The 24,199-nt window shown below is 37.2% G+C and overlaps 1 protein-coding gene across 1 annotated transcript; it reads left to right on the top strand.

The window, feature by feature from the left end:
• On the top strand, positions 1–23,971 carry LOC140168018 (uncharacterized). The gene is made up of 9 exons (XM_072191324.1): positions 1–75; positions 3,442–3,525; positions 6,129–6,217; positions 7,107–7,252; positions 9,330–9,781; positions 14,612–14,740; positions 16,727–16,828; positions 18,898–19,033; positions 19,794–23,971. The coding sequence occupies exons 2-9, from the start codon at positions 3,444–3,446 to the stop codon at positions 19,930–19,932; spliced, it is 1,275 nt and encodes a 424-aa protein (XP_072047425.1). The 5' UTR covers positions 1–75; positions 3,442–3,443; the 3' UTR covers positions 19,933–23,971.
• Positions 23,972–24,199: the final 228 nt, after the last annotated feature.

Genomic DNA, 24,199 nt, shown 5'->3' with positions numbered 1-24,199 from the left:
AAGTCTACTAGCAGAGTTAGTAATATTTTAAAGTCAACTTCTTGATTAGGCAGCAAGGCTACTTACATTGTAGAGGTGAGTATGAAAGCTTGAAACAAATATATCACTCAGAACCAGAACCAGAGAACACGATCATGTCAGTAAATGAATATTTTGTTCTGGGACTGATTATTCGGATTATATCAGAATTCAGAACATGTATGACATATCTATGTGTATATTTATAGTTGAAAGTGCCACAACAGTCAGGGCAGACAAAGCCCAATTTGCTCGAGAAGTCTAGCCAAGAATTTGCTCACTGATGCCACATTCTAGGCTAGAAACCATCTAAAGTTGTTTTCTTTAAACTTCCGTGGTCGTGCCTGTGTGTATCGCGTACACGAGCGTAAACACAAAAGCAATAAACAATCACGCTGATTGGCTGATCAATGCACTTGACAACAAGCCCGGCTGACCCATTGGTCTTCGGGCGCGGGCGCGTAGTAGGCGACCTTGTCACTTCTACGCGATCGCAATTCACCAGCGCGTACCCGGACCACGGAAGTTTAAAGAAAACAACTTTAGTCCGATTCGCTGAAGCATGACACCGTGTAAAGCAATGGAAGTTCACACAGCTGATCACGACAGGCAATCGCATCAAAAATGTTGTTAAAATTACACTTCAGCAAAATTTTACTGTCCAAAATAGGCAAATCTTGCTCAAAAGATACATTTGACTCATCGAAATGACTTTAATCCAAATTTCAACAAAAAAATGATAGCAACGCACTCTATAATTGAAGACCGAATTAAAAAGACAAGTTTGTGCCTGACGTCAGGGCAAAGGCGAGGCGTGATTGGTTACTGACCTGCGCAGTACAGCACTTTTTGATCTGGTTGACAGAACATCATAATCATACGCAAACTAGTCTTTTTAATTTGGTCTTCAATTATAGCACTGAATACATAACTATCGTGTACAAATTCGAAGTTACATGTAGAATTCTCAAGTAAGGTCCAATACATAAGGCCAAGTAATAAAAATGCATTAATTTCTCGTCCTTGCTGCATCAAAGAAAGTTTTTGTTTTTTTTGTTTACAAAACAACAATAAAAAGATGAAATTTTGATTGATTTTCGCTGTCAGAACCTTTTTTAGTGTCATACATTTGCAGCTAGTTTGTTCCCAACCAATATATTTGTGGGGCACATATGGAAGTCTTGCCGAAAAGACACTAGATCTATCTTTCGGGGAAAAACTGTTGTTTTGAAAAAGGCAAAAAAAAAGAAGTATCCTCATCCTCCTTTTTGAATAAAAGTTTGGACGAGAAACTAATATACGTTTTTACTTGAAAATGCTCACTTCCCACTCACTATTTATAACGTGCCATGTACACCAATTAAACATAATCGCTGCATTGGTTCATGAATTGAACAGTCTTTATGACAAATTATTAAAATTTGATATTTTTCACATTTTTGAAAACAGTCCTCGAAGTAAATTTCATAAATCTAATGATATATTCTTTAAGTGTATGTAGCTGGGAGGAAAAGCCAACGATCAATTGAAAATTTTGACCTTTCATATTGAAGATATGGATTTTTTCCCAAAAACACCTAATTAGACAATAATAACTGCGCACCATCTATTTTGAGGTCATTGTGTGAAATCGGAGGGTTTTGTTTTGGGCTGAGGTATTTTTCCGAGAGAGCGGTAGCTCCCGAGGAAAAATACCGAGGCCCAAAACAAATCCGACAATTTCACACAATGACCTCAAAATAGATGGTGCAAAGAATATTGTCATTCATTACCGTCATATCTAATATTTTGAACAAATCAAAATGGCATTTTATCATGTTATTTTATGCCATAAAACGCTGTTAAATATAACCAGTTTTAATCATTGTTGTAACCTACCCTACAAAAAAAAAATCAACCAGGCGAATATAACATTCAAGCGCCGACAACAAGAGCTACCAATCACAGAAGCGTGACGGCATCGCGTAGGCGTGTGCGTTGCCATAACGCGTAGCTTATACACGTTATATCAAGTCATTGTTGCGCATCCGGAGTCATTGTGAGTTATTAAAGGCCAAGAAAAAAAATTGTTTGCTTGCCCTCAATTGAATTTTAACAATTGAATCGGTCGGTCGGGATTTCTTTTTTTTTTTTTTTAATTACTAACAAACTAATTAATTAAGGCTCAAAATATGAAAAATCAGACAATTTTGGTGTCAAAATGAATCAACTAACATTACAAAACAACTAAAATGTTGAACAAAAACTCTAAAATACATTTTTTTTACATCTTCAGAATGCAAAAATTTAGGGTCGGTATTCTTTTGTACAGTAAATAGAAAAAAAAAACTTTTTTCTGATTTTCATAATTAGGGTCGGTCGGTTGAGGGCAAGCAAACATCTTTTTTTTTGGCCTAATGACCTCGCATAATTAGTGCGCGGTCAGGCAATCAATTTCTTTTGATTGGATTACAGGCTTCGCGTATATTAATGAGGTTATGAATTTTTTTTGGGTGTTTTGGGAAAAAATCCATATCCAAATCCATATGAAAGGTCACAATTTTCAATTGATCGTCGGCTTTTCATCCCACCTACATACACCTTAGTATAAATCATCAGATTTATAAAGTTTACTTCGAGTACTGTTAAATATCAAAAATATCAATTTTTAATCATTTACCATAAAATGTGTATTACATTGCGAATTTCAAAAAATCAAAATTATTTGATATCAGAAGGACATTCTTCGTATTCAGAATGCAATTCGATATTTCTGTGGTGCTCTAATGTCCCACAATAAATACTGTCATAAAACCCCATCCCTTAAGGCCGTTTAAAATTAATGTTTTAATTCTCGTCCAGAGGATTTTCATGAATTGATGAGGGAGTTTTTTTTCCCCATTAGAAAATATCATTGTTAGTAGTTTTCAGTCTTTTCCAACTGTGCTCGAGGACAGGAGGAGACCCTTTCTTTTCTTTTTTTTAATGTGAGATTCTGAGGGATAAACATCACAAAAAACTCTTGGAAGTGATCCATGTTCTCTAAAGTATTCCAAAGTCTAAAATTTTGACAAATCTAAAAAAAAAAAAATCTGACAAGCAGGCAGCTAGCAGGAAATTGTGCATATTTGAATGTGTTCCTATTGTAGTACCTTTGTAGGGCGTGTAATATAGAAACGGTTTCCAAAATGTTGGTGCCAAAAATTGCTTCCCCCATTTCGACCTGCCAAAAATCACTTGGACCCCCGCCTTTTGCCCTGCCAAAAATGCTTGCCCATGTGTAAAATGTATAAATACCACGATTTGTGCCTCACTAGCAATTTCGGGAGGAACTTCAGAATGCTCCCTAATGAAAACTAAATGTATGGTATTTTAAAAATGAGGTATGGTATTAAACCTGATGATTTCAGATAAAATATTACATTTTCTCTTCTCTTCATGCAGTAATGGCTTGCGATGATATGGACAATCTTGATATGTACATCAGCTATCATGACAGTGACAAAGAATTAATGCTCTACTTATTTGGTAAGGATTAAATATCTACTCTGGGAATAATTCTGGTATACCCTGCGCACAAGTATAACACCAACCCTAGCCCTAACCCCAACCCTAACCCCAACCCTAACCCTAGCCCTAACCCTAACCCTAAAATACAGGGTAAACCAGAATTGATTATTGTACTTAAAACATAGGGTGTGCAGGGTAAACCAGAATTGTACCCTACTCTGTACCATTTCTGACACTCATCACCTACATGTACATATCCTCTAATCAGCTCGTAATAGACGGGATTCATAACATCGTGGATTGATATAGAGTACAAACAGCTTGGCGCACCACCTACGTGAACCGCGCTTTGCGTATTGCTTGACTGACGCTTACTTTTGTGAATTTACGCAGGCGTAAGTAGGAACTTTATTGACAGGCGCAGTAATAAAAACCTAATAATTCTCGCCTATTTCAAGCTGATCATAGTATAGGCCAGTGAATTGAAGCTGAATTTACACTTCATCGCTTTTGCAGAGAAGCAATTCTCACACATGCTCTGTCTGTGTTTACATCCATTTTCATAGTGTTGAGCTGATTGATCGATACCCATCGCTTTTGCAAAAACAATGTCACTTTTGCGAGTTGAAAAAATCTTAACTCCCAACAGAGATTACTTGACACATCACCCTGTCACTTCCTACCAACTGGACCTATTATTTTGCAAATTAATTTACCTTTCTTGATCATTATATTTCGGAGATGAATTAGTTCAAAACAAATATTATTGACAGCAATGGATACATTTTGAATATTTTGATTGTTGTCTGCAATCATGATCGCCGTGATTTATGCAAAAGCGACAAGTGATGCATCTCAAAATTCGGTGGTTGCCCATCGCTTTTCAAAAGTGATGCATCACAAATAAAATTCAACTTAATTCTTAAAAAAGGTGGCCCAACTTCATAATCGGATATGTGGAATACTTACTTGCACTTGTAGTTGCTTTGTGCATTGAGGCTTTTTGATGTTTGGAAGGGCAAGGGTTAACCCACTCTGCAACTTAAAATAGAATAACCAATCAAGTTCAAACTTTGTAGGGTAATGGAGTATGGTGACCTCATGTGCTGTATAGTTTTGTGTCGTGAATGTTATTTGCATATTTATGAATATTAATGAGCTTATTTGAATATTTTGCCTCAAATTCCCTTCACTATGCATTCACTACGTGCACTTATCAATTAACCTTAAACTTGTTAGAGTATGATCACCTTTTGTGATCAACATTTATGAACCATTTTTGGGCTATTCCCTATTCACTACCCCTGTGGAAGATTTAGCTAAAGTCTTCCACAGAGGGAGTACGGGTTTCAAATAGAATAGACATTTGGGTAACTTCCATTTGAAATACTCACTCCAACTGTGGAAGATATCTAGGTAAAGTCATAATTTAGGGGGAGTACATACAATGTATGGGTTTGAAAATATTTCACTCTGACCAATTGCATTTGAAAAACATACTCCCCCTGTGGAAGATATTTCCAAAATCTTCCACAGGGGTATGTTTGTGAAGGTTGCAGGGGTCAAAATATTATTTTTTTCTAGGGGGCTATTTCCAATTTTTAAAAATAAAATTTGCCCTGTATTGTTTTCCAAAAGGGCTCTTTTAAGCTTCAAGGGGGCTACTTTATTTTACATTGAAAATCATCTGTACAGAAAGTTGTATGTATCTCATTTACATTTATTTATGTGCTATCATTTAGGCATATTTATTGTTATATTTTTCATTTTACATTCATTATTTTATTCTTTGTAATTATTATTCCATGATTTAACTTTGACATTTATAGGTGAATGGAAAAAATCGGCGGGAAATTTAAGATTTTGCACCTGCGAAATGAAAACAGATTCGGACACTAAACTTCTTCTTAATTTAGTTCTGATGTTTAGTTTTTGGATGGGGGCGATTGTTGTGCTTTTGTATAATTTTTTCGCCCTGGTTCACCTTTGTTTGGGGGCTATTTTGAACAAATGAGGGGCGAATCGCCCTTCGCCCCTGTGTTTTTTGATGCCTGGAAGGTTGTCATTCATCCAGGGGTAGTGTGGATTTCAACTCAACTGGAATAGCCCATTGTTGACTTGAGGAGCCACCTTAATTAACTGCTTCATTCTAGAAGTGTCTCCCCCATTTATACCACAAAAACCACTATTGTTTTTTTCCCTAACCCTAGTATAAGCCCACCCCTACAAAACTTTTTGGCCTAAAACAAATTTGGCACAAATTTGCATAACTCAAATAAAATCTTAAATTCAGCAACTGATTGCCACTGAATGAAACGGTGGTACATGTAGATTTTTGTGTTCAATGCATTTAATGGAGGAACCAGGCACCTTGGTGTTTTGATGCCTAAGGTTCTGGTACTTCATGCCTGGGGATGTTTTTGTAGCAATGTCTGCTTTATGGGTCTTAACTGCCTTGCATATATATGTATAGCATACTCCCTCCCCAATAGTGTCCGTTCTCAAGGTACACATACAAACCCATCCCATTCAAGGTAAAATTGTGAAATTTATGGAATTAAGATGATTCAACAAACTTCCCGAACGTTAATTTTTTGAAGCACATGATTTTTCTTTTATAGATCGACTGGAGAAAAATGATATGAAAGTATGGGCCAGAGACAAAGAAAATTGTGAGGGATCTAAAGGAACAGCTATCATCAATGCAAAGGTATTGCTTATGTTTGTTTATGTTTGTATGTTTGTTTGCACTAACCATGGACCACAGACAAGAGAATTATGAGGGATCTAAAACAGCTATCATCAATGCAAAGATATTGTTTTGTTTTATTGCACTAACCATGGGCCAGAGATATAGAAAACTGTGAAGAATTGGAGTAAATGCACCCAGTATGAGTAAACTTTATGGGCCTACCATATGCTTGTCGCCAAATTAAAATGTGTTGTTTAAATGTTATGTGTAAACAGTTAAAAATAGTTAATAATGAAAAATTAATATTTTGGAAAATAAGTTTGCCCCTCCCCACACACCCACCTTCCCACACTGTTTCGATGCTTGAGGGCCCAGCCAAAAAAAAAAAAAAAAGTTGGGGTCAACAATTCATAATTTTCATATCCTACATCTTGGATAAACCAATCTGATATTGTAATATTTGTAGTACTTATGTAGCCATCTTTATTTCATTTGTCAGATATTCTTAGTGATCATGAGTCCTGCATCGATGGGGCAAGTAGGGTGCTCTGATGATGAGGTGTCCCTAGCCTACATCTCTGATAAACCAATCTGATAATTGTAGTACTTATGTTGCCATCTTTATTTCATTTGTCAGATATTCTTAGTGATCATGAGTCCTGCATCGATGGGACAAGGAGGGTGCTCTGATGAGGTGTCCCTAGCCTACATCTCAGATAAACCAATCTGATAATTGTAGTACTTATGTTGCCATCTTTATTTCATTTGTCAGATATTCTTAGTGATCATGAGTCCTGCATCGATGGGACAAGGAGGGTGCTCTGATGAGGTGTCCCTAGCCTACATCTCAGACAAACCAATCTGATAATTGTAGTACTTATGTTGCCATCTTTATTTCATTTGTCAGATATTCTTAGTGATCATGAGTCCTGCATCAATGGGACAAGGAGGGTGCTCTGATGAGGTGTCCCTAGCCTACATCTCAGATAAACCAATCTTTCCAGTTGCAACAAAAGAGTACGATGAAATGAAGACAAGTCTCAACTTCTCTATGTAAGTTTTTATGAAGTCCAGCAATAGAAGTCAGTATGATAGTGCACCCAATCTTTGTGTGCCATAATTCAATTCGGTTAATTTCATTGCGATATCTGTATTTGTTTTGGTGTGACATCAGGCCAAGAAATCCTTGGCAGTGCGTGCAAAACCATTCAATTCTCGCAGGAGAATTGTTATGATGTACATATCTATCTACCTGCTATTCACCAAAATAAAAGTTATAAAATTGTTGCTCTCTATCGGTCAGAGAGTCACTTACGAATACTAGTATCAAAACATAAACATAGATAGGCTATCTTTTTTTCACTTGTATTTTTCACAGTATTGGGCTGTTTTTGCTGTAACAATGCCCCCTGAAATCACTATTATTGTATTGTATTTGGGGTTTTTGTTGTTGAAAATTTTAAGCCCTAAAATGAATTTCCTAAATGTTTAAACATTATTTGATGACTTGTATCAGGGGTGGAATTTCGTAAAGTGCCACAGGAGTCCAAGTGGATTCTCGCAAGAGAGTTTTGCGAGAGTCCATGGATTCCCGTAAATGGATTCTCGTTGCACAATCTTGCGGGAGTCCAAAAGGTATTATATGTAGGCCTACGTAAAATGCATTCAAACAAACAAACTAACAAATAAACTAACAAAGTTAAGTTTTTAATATATGTGTCATCATACTCTCACTTCCATATATATGTCATTGCATCTTTGGCGACTTTTCCTTTATATTTTCAGGCTTTGAGTTTAAAGGCGTGTTGAACTTAAACGTAAGTTCGCTGAGCCGATCATTTCCAGCGAGAGTCCACATGGACTCTCGCAATAGGACTTTTACGGGAGTCTCTGCGAGAGTCGACTCTCGGACTCCCGCGAAATTCCACCCCTGTTGTATCTAACCGGAGTAGATGTGTTACTCAGACTTCATAAAAATCATGTACGAGGGGGTATCCAAAAGTTTTTGACATCACCCAGAAGTGAAAGAGCTATACCGATGAAATTTTGTCAGTGTAATCACTGGTCCTTATGTACATTATGGTCCAAAAATGGTCTCATAAGTATGTTTACTTTCTTCACAGGAGGCGCTAGATGGGAAGTAGGCGCATAACCTTTTCATGATAAGAGCCTCCACTTTCTTGAGTTTTTTCACTGTGGCCGCATCATCCGTTAAGTGATGGACGCCCACTTCTTGGCTCATCTGTGAGGGACATGTGGCCAGTTTGGAAATTCCTTTTTCAAAAAGCAATAGTGCCATCTGATGGGCAATCATCACCGTAGATTACTTTCATTTCATCATAGATTTTCTGAGCATTGTAGGCCTAAACCTTCAAATGCAGGAACTTAATCATGCTGCGTGCCTCAATTTTCACCATCTTTCAGGTTATGCGCCTACTGCCCATCTAGCGCCACCTGTAAAGAAAGTAAACATACTTATGAGACCATTTGTGGACCATAATGTACATAAGGACCAGTGATTACACTGACGAAATTTCATCGCTATAGCTCTTTCACTTCTGGTTGATGTCAAAAACTTTTGGATACCCCCTCGTACTAAAATAGAACCCCACTACCATTTTCTCAATTTTGGGTCAATGTCAGCCATTTTGGTCATATTTCAAATTTCTCAATGATGAAAAAGTTTAATTTATTGTCAGGGCATGCCAGAGATTGAAGAAAAGCAACACCAAAAAGTAACTATAACCGAGATAAAAAAAGGTTAATTTATTAAAATCTAATATTCCTAATAAAGCAGAAAGTACATAAAAGTCAGATAGGATTTGAAAATAATGGGTATTGACTAGAACTATCCTGGACACCCTGTTGACAGAATTGCCAAATTACCAAAGCATTGCACACTGGGCTATTGGGCTATTCCAGAAGAAATCCATATACCCCCTATGGAAACCATGACCTTAATCTTCCACACAAGGAGTGTGAATTTCAAATAGGGTTACCTGAATGGGTGACTCCGTTTGAAATCTACACCCCCTGTGTAAGAAATTAAGTTCGTCTCTTCCACATAGGGTGTATGGTTAGCCCATTTGGAGTCTGGGGTCTTTTAAATCAAATCTCTTTATTTCTACAGGAAACTTATACTCAGTAAAATCAATTGGGTATTCTTCACATCGGAGAAGGACTACAAGACCACTTTCCCCTCTGTGCTGTCATCGGTAACAGAAACCATAGCCAACATTGAAGAAGGTACCCACGTAGGCACAGCTGACTCCATCAACGATGAATTAGAAAAACCAGAGGAAGAAATCACAAAAGCAAGTTTCAGGATATTCTCGAAATGGAGACGGAATACGCGGAAGTATCAGAGAAAGACGGAGAAGGACTTCTGGGATTCGCAGTTTGGTTCCAAGAAGTCAGAGGTGTCTTGGATAGAGTTCAGGAAGACGTTCTTGGCGGTGTATGATAAATTTTTAAAGAAGAAATTTACAGAGGATAGGATTAGTTGGTTGGTGAATGTGGCATACGGAGATATCTTCCGTCTGAATCATCAGATTACCAAGAAGATGTATGAAAATTTTGCAGGTAAATTGAATTGCATATATAGCAACTTTATATTGATATTGATTCAATACCCTCAAGTGAGGGAAATTTATTTGGAATATAAAAGCCTCTGGCCATAAAATACATTGCAAATAGCTTTTAAAAAAGAGCAACATACAAGAAAATAAATGTCTCTCTTCTTACAGTCATTAAATAGATATTTACACAAATTGTTCAAAATCCTGCTATTAGAAGTTTGCATTAATTCAGATTGTAGTACATGGTGTTACGTAACCCAGTGCAAAATTTGCTACACTAGTGGAACCAATGCTTTTTAGCTTCTGAATACCCCTACGAATGAAACCTGAGTTGGTTCCATTTTTTTCGAATGTGTCTACGGCGGCCATTTTGAAATTCAAAATGGCCACTATTTTTAGCCATTTTTAAGCCGTATTTGTTCCGAAAGCGCACAAAGTCATATTTTTCTTAATGATTATTTATACTTTTGATTGTCAAAATCCACTAAGAACATGATTAGGATCATTTTCTAGAATCCAAGATGGCTGCCAAATCCAAAATGGCCGCCAATTCGTCTAAAATGGTCTGCCAGCTATAAGGACATTGATTTCTCTCCTTTTTCCTGATTATTTTCGCTACTTATGTTTCTGAGAATCCACTGAGAACTAAAAACGTAATTTGGTCCATTTTCTCCAATCCAAGATGGCCTCTAAATCCAAAATGGCCGCCTTTTATTAAAATATGGCATACCGCTTTTGGCAATTACTATCATCGAGAGTAAAATACATGTATCTCATTTCTGTCAGATATGGATATTAAAATGATTCTAAACATCTTAAAGTAGTGCAACAACATTGTTTAAGGAGAATATAGGTGCATTTCACCTTTCAAAATGGCTGCCAAAGTGTTTGAAATTGGCTATGATTAATTTTTCAGCATTTATGCAATGAAATGCAGAAAATCATGTTTTTGAAAGTTGAAATATATTGTAATTCAACTTTAGACATTTATGATAGAGTTGACCTTGAGGCATCTAAATGCCTAGTTGTCATCAATACTCATCATCTATGTTATCAGTATTTTCAAGTTCCTCAGTTTGGTGCACAGAGCTGTATTTGTATACTCTTCATCTGCTCCACAAGCACATGCTTCTGTACAAGTCAGCTCAGGATATCAGATAGTGTCGTCTGCAGGAACATCTTCTGGAGCATTTGCTTATTCCGCATCCGCACCTAACAAGCTCGACAACAGACTCGGGAGCTATTGCAATGTCTGACAGGATAGGTACTGGAATGTTATCTGCATCACTCGACCATCCTAGCTTGAATGGGTCTGGACTCCAAACATTCTGCATATGCGCCCGCAGAATGTGTTGATGCCACGCACAGAAGTTGCAGGGATTTTATCAATCCCCCTGGTTGGCTCTTGAAGCGTGTCCATCTAAGTTTTTCAGCTGTGTTAGCCTGTAGGTCATTTTTTTGTACCCATGAGCCTGCACAAAAACCTCTCACAGCCTGAAACAACACTTTGAGAAGGCATTACTGCATCACCAAGTTGACTCAGTGCTATGAGTTCTTCAGGTGTTGCTTCAGTGAAGGCATTGAAAGCAGTCTTCTTGCCTATACCTTTGATATGTCCACATGTGTCGCATCCTGTTAAACAATGAAATCCCGGAAGCGCTGCTGCTTTTGATGTCCCAAGACGGATATGTATTGGTTTCAGCAAGAGTTTCCTTCTGTTGTCACCTCTTCCCATAAGCATGGTTGTCTGAATGATGTTCGTCTGATTATATCTTTGATTGAGTTTTCTCTTCCATAATTATCAAATATGACACGGCAACCTTAATAGTCACTCTAACACGTCTGCATGTGAAAAGCAACATAAATTATGTTCAGCCATCGACAGGTGTTAGTACACAAGAGGAAGCAGATACTATAATCATGCTACATGCAGCTAGTAAAGATCTCTCAAGATTGAAAGAATGTCCATATCATAACCCAAGATACAGATGTTATGGTCCTTGCTCTTCGAAGACTCACAGTTCTTGGTCTTCAGACAACCATGCTGATGGGAACAAGTGACAACAGAAGGAAAATCTTGCTGAAACCAATACATATCCGTCTTTGGATATCAAAAGCAGCAGCGCTTCCGGGATTTCATTGTTTAACAGGAATACAGGATGCGACACATGTGGACATATCAGAGGTATAGGCAAGAAGACTGCCTTCAAGGCCTTCACTGAAGCAACACCTGAAGAACTCGCAGCACTGAGTCAACTTGGTGATGCAGAAACGCCTTCTTAATGTGTTGTTTCAGGCTGTGAGAGGTTTTTGTGCAGGCTCATGGGCACAAAAAATGACCTACAGGCCAACACAGCTGAAAAACTGAGAAGGAAACGCTTCAAGAGCCAACCAGGGAGGATTGATAAAATTCCTTCAACTTCTAGTGCGTGGCATCAACACATTCTATGGGCGCATATGCAAGCATATGTTTGGAGTCAAGACCTTGTGGTAAATCCAAATATTCCAGACCCATTCAAGCTAGGATGGTCGGGTGATGCAGATAACATTCCAGTACCTATCCTGTCAGACATTGCAATAGCTCCTGAGTCTGTTGTCGAGCTTGTTAGGTGCAGATGTGGAATAAGCAAATGCTCCAGAAGATATTCCTGCAGACGACACAATCTGACTTGTACAGAAGCATGTGATTGTAGAGCAGATGAAGAGTGTACCAATATGATAGGCCTACAGCTGTGCACCAAACTGAGGAACTTATGATGGCAACTAGGCATTTACATGCCTCAAGGTCAGCTCTATCATAAATGTTTGAAGTTGAATTACAATATTGAAATTTCAACTTTTAAAAACTTGATTTTTAAAAACTTGATTTCATTGCATAAATGCTGAAAAATTAATCAATTTCAAGACACTTTGGCGGCCATATTGAAAGGTTAAATGTACCTATATTCTCCTTAAACAATGTTGTTGCACTACTTTAAGATGTTTCGAATCATTTTCTTATCCATATCTAACAGAAATAAGATAGATGTATTTTACTCTCGATGATAGTAATTGTTCAGAGCGGTATGCCATATTACAATAAAAGGCGGCCATTTTGGATTTAGAGGCCATCTTGGATTGGAGAAAATGGACCAAATTAAGTTTTTAGTTCTCAGTGGATTCTCAGAAGCATAAGCAGTGAAAATAATCAGGAAAAAGGAAAGAAATCAATGTCCTTATAGCTGGCAGACCATTTTAGACGAATTGGCGGCCATTTTGGATTTGGCAGCCATCTTGGATTCTAGAAAATGATCCTAATTTTGTTCTTAGTGGATTTTGACAATCAAAAGTATAAATAATCATTAAGAAAAATATGACTTTTGTGTGCTTTAGGGACAAATACGGCTTTAAAAGGCTAAATATAGTGGCCATTTTGAATTTCAAAATGGCCGCCAAGACACACACTCGAAAAAATGGAACCAACTCAGGTTTTGTTACCTAGGGTATAAGGAAGCAAAATAACCTTGGTTCCACTAGTGTAGCAAATTTTGCACTGACTTATGATAAATCTACGTAACACCATGTACTATTGGTTTTCACGATGGTATCTGAGAATAAAACAAAATACACACTAGTGCAAATACAACTCATCTTCGACTAATCCTGAATTACACAATTTACAGAAACGTTCATCAAGCTGCCTCTGTAAAAGACGCCAGAAAATCATCAAGGTAACAGAGATACTGTTACTAGTTATCAGCAGCCTTCAAAGATGCTGTTTATTTCTTTATGACCAGGGCAGTGGAAGTGAAAATTTTGTTGTTAGGCACCAGAACCAAATATGTTCAGTCTTTGGATCGATGCTGCTTCGATGCTTGTTATTAATCAACTATCAACTAATTAATGCTAAATTTACATTGGTCAATATCCCTACAGGCAAAAATTACTATTTTATCACAATTAACAATAGTAAATTAATTGATTACATAAATAGGAGCGACCAAGTATCGGTGGTCGATCGAAAAGTCAAACTAATGTGTTTCTATTGTCTTAACAATCTCTGTGTAATTAGCTTGTCAATCACAGCCTACATGACATGGCACAGACATGACAAACTAAACTTGGGATGGTAGTCATGAGATGCGTTAAAATTGGAAGAAATCTGATGAGTTCATTAATGCTTGGAAAAACCAATTCGTTACTAATTTCTTAAGCTTTTTGTCTTATACGGAGGCTTGATCATAATGTACAGCCTACCTGTTGACTCAGGGGGAGGGGTGTACTCTAGTTTTGGGAAGGATGTGCTATCAAGTTGACCCAATTTTATACCTGAGGACCAGATTATTGACAAAGTTAAACAAAATTTTGCAACATTTTTACAAATTTCTTATTTATTTTGATATCTTTTTTTTGTGTAATTGGGGTATTTTGTTTTCCAAAACAGTTCGATAAAATTACCCATTTTATACTTAAAAAGGAACCAGTGTTATACCAGAGACTCAAAAATGAGATCCATAGATGACCTCATCCCCAATGGCATGGCTCAATAACCTCCATTCAAAAACCATAGCTCACAATTTGACCTAAGTTGTGGGAGTATGATTTTTTGTACCCAACACACTCAAAGGTCATGCATGTAGAAGCCTACTTGGGTTAAAGAACCGTGTACTGACTGATGATAATGTTGGAGATGCTAGTGAGTCTGGCACATCCTGTATTTTCATTTGTCCTGAGTACCCTCCTGGTTATCATGATTGACATTTCCCCCCTCCCCTCCTTCACCACATCGTGTATGTTTTTTCAAATCCACAAATGCGTCTATTTCACAAATTGTTTGTTGACTTCTCATTTTTAGGCAAAACAACTGATAGCGATCCGGATAGCTTTTATTACAAGCTTTTGGAGTATGCAAGAGGCAAGATAGCTATGAGGGGTGTATTCAACATGGATAGCACAGTAAGACTGGATGCTGTGCAGAGTCTGGGTATGTTGGGGTGTGTGTGTTTGCTTGTTTTTTTGTTTGTTTGAGTACACAAAAAGCAAAATAGTAATAAGAGGTGTATTCAACAAGGACAATACTGTAAGACAATACTGTACAGAATTTAGGTATGTATGTGTAACAGTGCAGAATGTTGATGGGGATCAGACCCTTTTTCAGGATATTCTTGTTCAAGAAATTCAGATTCCGAATTACGATCATTTCCAAATTTTCGATCGATTCCGATCCTTTTCATAAACGGCTATAGCCGAGTGATTTCGATCTATTTCGAAACCCAGTGCACGAGAGCTCACACACACTCTCTCGCCGGACCAACATTCTATATACAACGACCAGGGTTTGCTTTTTTACATGTTCTATGATTTATACTTTGTATTATTTTATATGTAGAGAGGAAAGATATTACCGTTCGCCTAATGGCGCACCTGGGCTCCTTTGCCTTGGGGTAAATGTATGTGCAAATAGAGAGCCCCCTCCTCAAAAAATCCCAATAAGACTTAAGGGTACTTGCCCCTATTTGCTGGTGGGATTTTTATGGGAGGGCACTTTTAGTTTGTGTCTGAAATTCCAGTTATGTCAAGAGAGCCCATAGCGTCATTAGGCGAACGTTTACGGTATATTACCAAATAAACGTTTGTATGTTTGTTTATTTTGAGTATATAAAAGGCAAAAGACAAGGTTTGTTTGTGTAACTGTAAATTCTATTATATCTATGAATATTCTCAATCATCCAGGTAGTTGAATAAAGTTAGATTAGGTTATAAATCTTTGCAACTGGACTTACTGTTTTTTTTTGTTGACTACAGTATCACGTCATATCTCTCACGCTTCATCAGGCCTAGTGATGTGAATTGGCTCTGTGTTATTGACCTGTGCCGTCATGGTGGTAGATGTGGCGTCACACTGGAGTCGCCGAGGAATTTTCCTGATCGTTGGTTCGTAGCTGTGAGACAGGTTGTGGCGTAGTCCCCTCCAGCGATTCAAAGTTGGTTCCTCCCTGCGAACATATATTGCTTCCTTTCCCCCTCTTTCGAACCACCTATGTTCTTTGTCGAGCACAATAACGTCTTTATCCTCAAAAGTATGCTTAGCTGCTTTGAGGTGCGTATAAACGGATGAATCGTTTAACCCTGTTGAGCTGGGGCGACGATGTTGGTACATCCGTTTATGGAGCGGTGCAACACACTGAGACAGAAGTTAGTCCACCCTAAAGACAAGGTTCCTCAGCGCAAACAGAGTAATATCGTGTATGCCATCAATTGCCAGGATACGGACTGTGATGACTATTATATAGGAGAGACTAAACAACCGCTCCATAAACGGATGTACCAACATCGTCGCCCCAGCTCAACAGGGTTAAACGATTCATCCGTTTATACGCACCTCAAAGCAGCTAAGCATACTTTTGAGGATAAAGACGCGTTATTGTGCTCGACAAAAGAACATAGGTGGTTCGAAAGAGGGTAAAGGAAGCAATATATGTTCGCAGGGAGGAACCAACTTTGAATCGCGGAGGGGACTACGCCACAACCTGTCTCACAGCTACGAACCAACGATCAGGAAAATTCCTCGGCGACTCCAGTGTGACGTCACTCCTACCACCGTGACGTCACAGGTCAATAACACAGAGCCAATTCACATCACTAGGCCTGATGAAGCGTCAGAGATATGACGTGATACTGTAGTCAACAAAAAAAACCAGTAAGTCCAGTTGCAAAGATTTATAACCTAATCTAACTTTGTAAATTCTATTGGTATATGTGCTTGTGTGTCTTTGTAACTTTTCAATATCAGTTTCGTTCGGGCACTGTGAATTCATAGACTTGTAGATGTGAAATCAGAGGAGTCTGTCTGTAAATTCACAGTCCCTCAAACTGATGTGGTAGATTTCCCAAAGTGTGATGTGAAACCCTTATTCTCCCTTTAAATTTTTTGAATGTACCTTCACTTTTTCTCTTTTTGATACAACAGGTTGTTTCAAGAATGCCACAGTAGTAGCCTCATTAATAGATCTGTTGAATGATAAGGACCCTAACATGAGAGCCATAGCAGCTATTGCAATTGGAAAGACAGGTATGAGACTAGATTGATATAATAAATTTTTAAAAACACTGTAGCTGGAGATGAAAATAGGCCAGTAGGGGGAAATTTTGCTGATGTTTTCTTTTCTTTCTCATGCCTAACAAATTATGCACCTGTGATGTTGTGTCTCCTGCATTTAAAAGGGCATTTCGTGATCCACAGCATCATCCCCCCCCCCCACTTTTCTCAAAAACAGTTGAGTTTTTATACCACTGGAAACCTCTAGCTACATAATGTTATATACAAAAATTTCTTGCAGATTAATTTGTTTAGCGAAAATATCGTGAAATTTGAATTACGTTCTGGTACACCAGAACGAAATTACAACACATTGTCTATGGAACAGTGTAATACACTAAATCACGCATAATTCACAAATGCAAAATTGGAATCAACTGAAATTTTTGGAATAAGCTTTTTTTGTGGATATCTACTCTAAAATGGCATCAAAAGAGGATGCTAGGATCACAAAATACTCCTTTAATTGAACTATATTCCAATTTTGCATTGGAAAATATGAAGAGTTCTGATACAAAAGTGATACAGCAATTTGTTCAATTTGAAATATAGGCATATTATAACTCGTCAAATATTAAGAGCATAATATGAAAATAACATATTTTCAAAATATGTGCCGGTTTTTTTATCATAGTGTTAAAAATATATTTTGGAATTTTTAAAGGTAGGATGTCAATTATAAGCTAGCATTATAGGACAGATGTTACTGGCCTTAAGGTGGTACTACACCCTTGATAAATTTGTGACTATTTTTGCATTTTTCAAAAAAAAGAATAACACACTGGTAACAAAAGTTATGTATATTATAGGGGCAAGAAATCCTGTTACTACACTGGAATTTCAATGATTCAAGACAAGCGGTATGTTATTTATGATAAGAAAAGAAGTACCGCTAGAATGTACCTCATTTCTTAAAATATATGAACCACTTGTCTTGAATCACTGAAATTTCAGTGAAGTAATTGGATTCCTTGCCCCTATAATATACACAACTTTTGTTACCAGTGTGTAGTTATTTTTTTAGAAAAATGCAAAATTAGTCACAAAAATAATCAGGGGCTGTAGTACCACCTTAATGCAAGCATTTTGAAAATATTGTTTATATAGGCTTTAGCATCTGAATCCAGTAAAAAAATTCCATGTTTGCTGAATGCAAGCCAGTCATTGCAGCCTTTTCCAATCATTCTCCAATCACATATGCTGGAACTCCGTAATCTTAACTTTGGGCTAAGTCTTCTGTGGTATAAGTGCTCAGCTGTCATTTGGTTGCCAACATTTCAAGATGTTGTGAAACAAATAATTTTGAGTGATAAGGGCTCAGAATGCTTTTTTGATTGCGAGGGCTATTTTGAACAGATTCTTCCAAAAGTAGCCATTTTGTGAATTGACAAAATATTTTTCATAGGAGCTATTTTGTGAAATATGTTGGGAAATCACTGTTAGCCCAGTGTATTTTGAGCCTTGCTTGAGTCAATCTTGACATACAGTAATGAATAAAAATAAGAGCACGGTGGCCGAGCGGAACGGGCTCCGACTCATAATCGGAAGGTTGCTTGTTCGAGCCCAGGCGACGCCATCGTGTTGTGCCCTTGAGTAAAGCACTTTATCTCGATTACTCCTCTCTACCCAGGTGTATAAATGGGTACCGGCATTCTTAAATGCTGGGAAGGTAACAGACTCGCTGTGGAGGAGGTGTAGCCATCCCCTATAGAGGCCCTGCATGAAATTATCGATTGGCTCCAAACAATCATTCAATCAAATGTTGTCATCAACCTATTTGATCGTAGTGCAGGGTTATGTGTGTGAGACGAACTGTCACGGTAGATTGCAATCATGCTTTTGTTGAATGCATTTGAGTAGTCCGCCATATTTACGGGATGATACGTCACATGCAAGGCCTCTATAGCAACATTACATGGAGGAGTCTGGCCCAATCGCCAAAGAGAGATGGGCACTCCGATTACTGTTATACAGGATCGTCTCCTTTACCTTTACCTAGAAATAAGAATAAATTTTGCCTATTTTATTGTTTTGTATCCCAGGTGTGAAGAATCAGAGGATAGTTGGTAGGATGCTAAAGATGCTACAAGATGATGATAGATTAGTGAGAGAGGCTGCCTGTATCTCATTAGGTCATATGCAGTCAGAGATTGCTGTGCCATATCTAGTGTCTGTATGGTATGTATATTGAGACCAATTAAATTACACTGTAGAACCTGAACTCAGTGCAGTTGATGACTTGGGGAAAAAATGGTGTAACTCTGACATTTTTCTATGAAAACCTAAAATTGATAAACAATAAATAATATATACATGTATGTAGCACTTAGTCAGCATATATCAGCACAAGGCATTACGGCCAGATTAAAAAAAACACACACTTAAAATCAAGTTTGCAAAATGCCTGCTATATCTCCTCCACAAGGGATACCCAGTTAACAGGTGGATCCCATATACTCTGGTATAATTCAATGATTGATGCAAATCAGGTCTAGGTCTAAAAATCTATGGATCCTTATCAATTTTCATAAGTTTCTTACCCAAGGACCTGCATTAATTCTAACACTGATTTTTTAGGGCCAGAATTTGGAGACTTGTAATGATAATATGTGACACGATCAAGGGAAATGAGTCGGGATGTCGCTATTATTGATTTTGATATATTGGCAAAGAAAGTGTTAAAATTCTTCTGTTTTAAATTGTTTTCAGCGATTGATAAATTGATGTAACTTTGCAAAGAGAAGTCGTATCAACATGGGGTCTGAAAGCTCTATATGCCCTCTTTAGAAACATGTGTAAAATTCATTTTTGACCAGGGTCGACATGTGACTCATTCCCCTTGATCATGTCACATATTAAGGTTAGGGTAGTCCTATTTGTCAGAATGTTGCCACAGTTGTTAAATTACTTAATTTGATATCAACATTTTTTATAACAGGCGTAAGGAGATAATCTCTCATGTGAGGAATGCAGCCGAGGTAGCCTTGGGTTTGATTAACAGCGACCAATCCAGGGAAGCTTTAAGGGTAGTCCAGGTCTTATCAGAAGAAATGAAAGACCTCAAAGACTCAGACTAACCAATAGATTGAAGGACCTTGTAGACTTGAAGTAATCATGAATGAATTCTTTTTGGACCAAAACCATATACGGTACCGTAAAAAACTTGATAGTTAGCATATATGTTTACTATCGAGCGCTTTTGCAATCATGAAGTTGTACCAAAGTCTGGCGCTTTACCAACTGAGCTAATGGGGTTGAGACAAACATTTGCAGGTTAACTTGTTCGTATATAACTATGTGTATCGATGATTTGCTCAAAACCCTTTGCACTTTTATGAATGAGGCTCTTCATGTTTGCATGTTTTAAAAGCGCTCGATAGTAAGCACATATGCTAGCTATAGTTTTTTCCAAGGTTCCTTTGCTAGATAACCATCGCGTATACGTGCGCGACGTCTAGCGTGTGCATTGGACCTTGTGCAAAATAATACGCGCTGGACGGCTAGCAGTACGCTTAATTTGTAAAAGTAAATCTGAACAAGGCTTTATTGAGTTTTTATGGTATTTTTGTCAATTTTGTAGTAGATGAGACTCATTGAATCATGATAGAGGGACTCATTGACTCAATATTATGCAGTAGTTCTATTGTGCCATGCATGAGGAAAAGTTCAATAGTATGTTAATTCTTTCCCTATTTTAAATAGCCATTTGTCATGGTCTGATGACTCAAACCAAAACTTATTTGATTGTCTGGGATATGGTTAAGTCGACAAGCAGGCTTGCCATTCTGATTAACAGTTGCTTGGCAACTGGAAACGTTTCCCAGGCAGAATCTCAGGATCTGCAATCAATATCAACATAAGTCCATCATTTTCTACCTGCTTTTTAGATCTGTATCAGAAAGGCTATGCCCAATATTAGCTAATAAATTTGTTTGATATAACATTTGGTGACATAAAATGATTGCAAAAATTGATCAAAAATGAGTTTTGGGAAACTAAAATGAAGAGCTAGTTTTAAAACCATGTCCATAAAGACATGTTTCTGATTCACCTGTGCGATATTACAATGGGTTATGATGCTATTGGTATAGTAATTTCAGTTAGAAGCACCATTACAAAACAAACAGTGGATGGATGCACAGTAACAATACTGTGTGAGGCCTTTGGTTCCCAAATGTGAACAATAGTCTGCATATTGTTATGCATCATTGTTGTGGTAAATAATGGCTTGCTGATGGTACAACTCATTGTTGCTAATGTCAAACTTGTCAAAGTAATTGTGATTGTATCACACAAGTAAATGAGAAACATGTGGTTGTGGACTTAATATGGATTGGAAACAAGCTCTTCATAATGTAGGTAATACATTGTGCATGGGTTGAAAACTTGCTACAATGTACAAATGTCTTACAAAAAATGTTTAAAAATATTTGTATATTGTCACTCTATAGTGTGTCTCATCATAAGTTGAGAATAACGTCATGTTGAATTTTGCAGTGGCAGATTTGTGGTAACCTGATCCCTCAGGGGCATATACACATGTGTATTTGTCCATATGCTGGTGACACAACCGTGAAGTCGCACTGGTTCAATTCTGCCAGTGCAAAATCCAACATGCATTACTCTCAACTTGAGATGAGACAGATTTAGACAGTTACTATTTTTGTATACTTAAAATACTTATAATTGAAATCTGAATGCAACTGAGAATAACTATGGTGCATTATTATCACTTGTAGAAACTTTGTATACTTATAAACATCTGTACATTTTACATGCTATAACTATTTTAGTAATTAATTTTTATATATAGAATGGATTTATATATAGTGAAGATTATTAATGCCACCTTATTCCATGAAAATTATTAAAGGCCCATTCAGTGATTTGCTCATCTGGACGATTGTAAAAATCATCAAAATTCAGCTTTTGGTACCTTCATCATTGTCATAGATCTGCTAACATAGCCTGCTAGTGTTTCAGCCAAAAGCTGTGTATTTAAGACAAAATAAGGCATTTTACATGAATCTGTAATTTATATACTGACAGCATATAAATTAGCTACATGTATTTGAATGGGGCTTCAACTTCGTCAATACTGCTGTTTTCTTCGTTTTTTTTGCCAAATTTTTCATTTCAAAAATACCAAATGACAATTTGAATGACATATCCTTCACTTTTAAGCAATTTATAAACAATTTTAATTTTTTACACTTTGCGCTGGGATCACTGAATGGGTCTTTAAGATATTACCATAGTATTAAAGTTTGTAGTAAACTTGATCATGTACTTAAATGTATATTATTTAGTATAAGTTATATGTAACTATTTATAGTATTCGTTATTACGACCAATTAAAAACAGTTTGTCTCAAACCACCTTTGATATGTGATATCTATAATTTGGTTCACCTCAAGTTTGCTAGTGACATAAGTACATATTTCACTCGTGGCAGTATTGAATTGCGCACATAAAGTTAAATGCGCTGAGTGTGCGCATACAGGGGCGGTTTGTCGGCACGTTTGTGCCGCAATCACGAGAAAGCATTGACATCACTACCGAACTTGAGGTGAACCAAATTATAATGATTTTCATATTGGATAGATATTTGATGGGTTGGCTTATATTGCACATATTTAAATAATTCACAGTACAGGCTGTATCAAAATGATTGGTACCCATCAGTTTTAAGCTATACAGGCTATATCAAAAATGATTGTTACCCATCAGTTTTCTGCTATACAGGCTATATCAAAAATGATTGGTACCCATCAGTTTTCAGCTATACAGGCTGTATCAAAATGATTGGTACCCATCAGTTTTCAGCTATACAGGCTGTATCAAAATGATTGGTACCCATCAGTTTTCAGCTATACAGGCTGTATCAAAATGATTGGTACCCATCAGTTTTCAGCTATACAGGCTGTGTCAAAATGATTGGTACCCATCAGTTTTCAGCTATACAGGCTGTATCAAAATGATTGGTACCCATCAGTTTTCAGCTATACAGGCTGTATCAAAATGATTGGTACCCATCAGTTTTCAGCTATACAGGCTGTATCAAAATGATTAGTACCCATCAGTTTTCAGCTATACAGGCTGTATCAAAATGATTGGTACCCATCAGTTTTCAGCTATACAGGCTGTATCAAAATGATTGGTACCCATCAGTTTTCAGCTATACAGGCTGTATCAAAATGATTGGTACCATCAGTTTTCAGCTATACAGGCTGTATCAAAATGATTGGTACCATCAGTTTTCAGCTATACAGGCTGTATCAAAATGATTGGTACCCATCAGTTTTCTACTATACAGGCTGTATCAAAATGATTGGTACCATCAGTTTTCAGCTATACAGCCTGTATCAAAATGATTGGTACCCATCAGTTTTCAGCTATACAGGCTGTATCAAAATGATTGGTACACATCAGTTTTCTGATATACAGGCTGTATCAAAATGATTGGTACCCATCAGTTTTCAGCTATACAGCCTGTATCAAAATGATTGGTACCCATCAGTTTTCAGCTATACAGGCTGTATCAAAATGATTGGTACCCATCAGTTTTCAGCTATACAGGCTGTATCAAAATGATTGGTACCCATCAGTTTTCAGCTATACAGGCTGTATCAAAATGATTGGTACCCATCAGTTTTCTGCTATACAGACTGCATTAAAATGATTGGTACCCATCAGTTTTGAGCTATACAGGCTGTATCAAAAATGATTGGTACCCATCAGTTTTCAGCTATACAGGCTGTATCAAAATGAATAGTACTCATCAGTTTTTGGCGTATACTGAAAAGCCTGCCTCTTCCGTATGGAACAATGGATCCTCTTGAAATGACCAGGATTTACAGTTAACTTTTTATAACATTCATCTATATAAGGTAGCTTCTCTGTTGTATTTTGATGTGGTAGTCTTGTCCATACTTACTAGAACTGATGGTTACCAATCATTTTGATACACCCTGTACAAAATGTATGATTGTAGTGCTCTCTTTGTCTTTACACTGTCTTGTATACATGCCAGTGGTGGTGTCAGTAATGTTCTGGGTGGGGATGGGTGAAAATTAAGTAAATCCAAATAAAAACCTAAAATTATGACAATTTCCACATTTTGCGGCAAAATTGTGCAAAATTGTGCAAAATTTGTTGATATTTCACCATTGAAATTCACTTTTCCCCCATGCCCCCATGGCGCTGCCACTGATACATGCGGGAGCTTTGAGATGAACCTGTTTACAATTGGCTGTATATTATATTGTACCAAAGTAATTAGAGATAACCTGGGCAAAATTTGGCATTCTGGTCTGACACTGGAATTGGTAAAATCTCTGCATT

Source organism: Amphiura filiformis, chromosome 13, assembly GCF_039555335.1.
Source record: "Amphiura filiformis chromosome 13, Afil_fr2py, whole genome shotgun sequence".
NCBI classification, from domain to species: domain Eukaryota; kingdom Metazoa; phylum Echinodermata; class Ophiuroidea; order Amphilepidida; family Amphiuridae; genus Amphiura; species Amphiura filiformis.
This window is presented reverse-complemented; position numbering and strand designations above follow the sequence as displayed.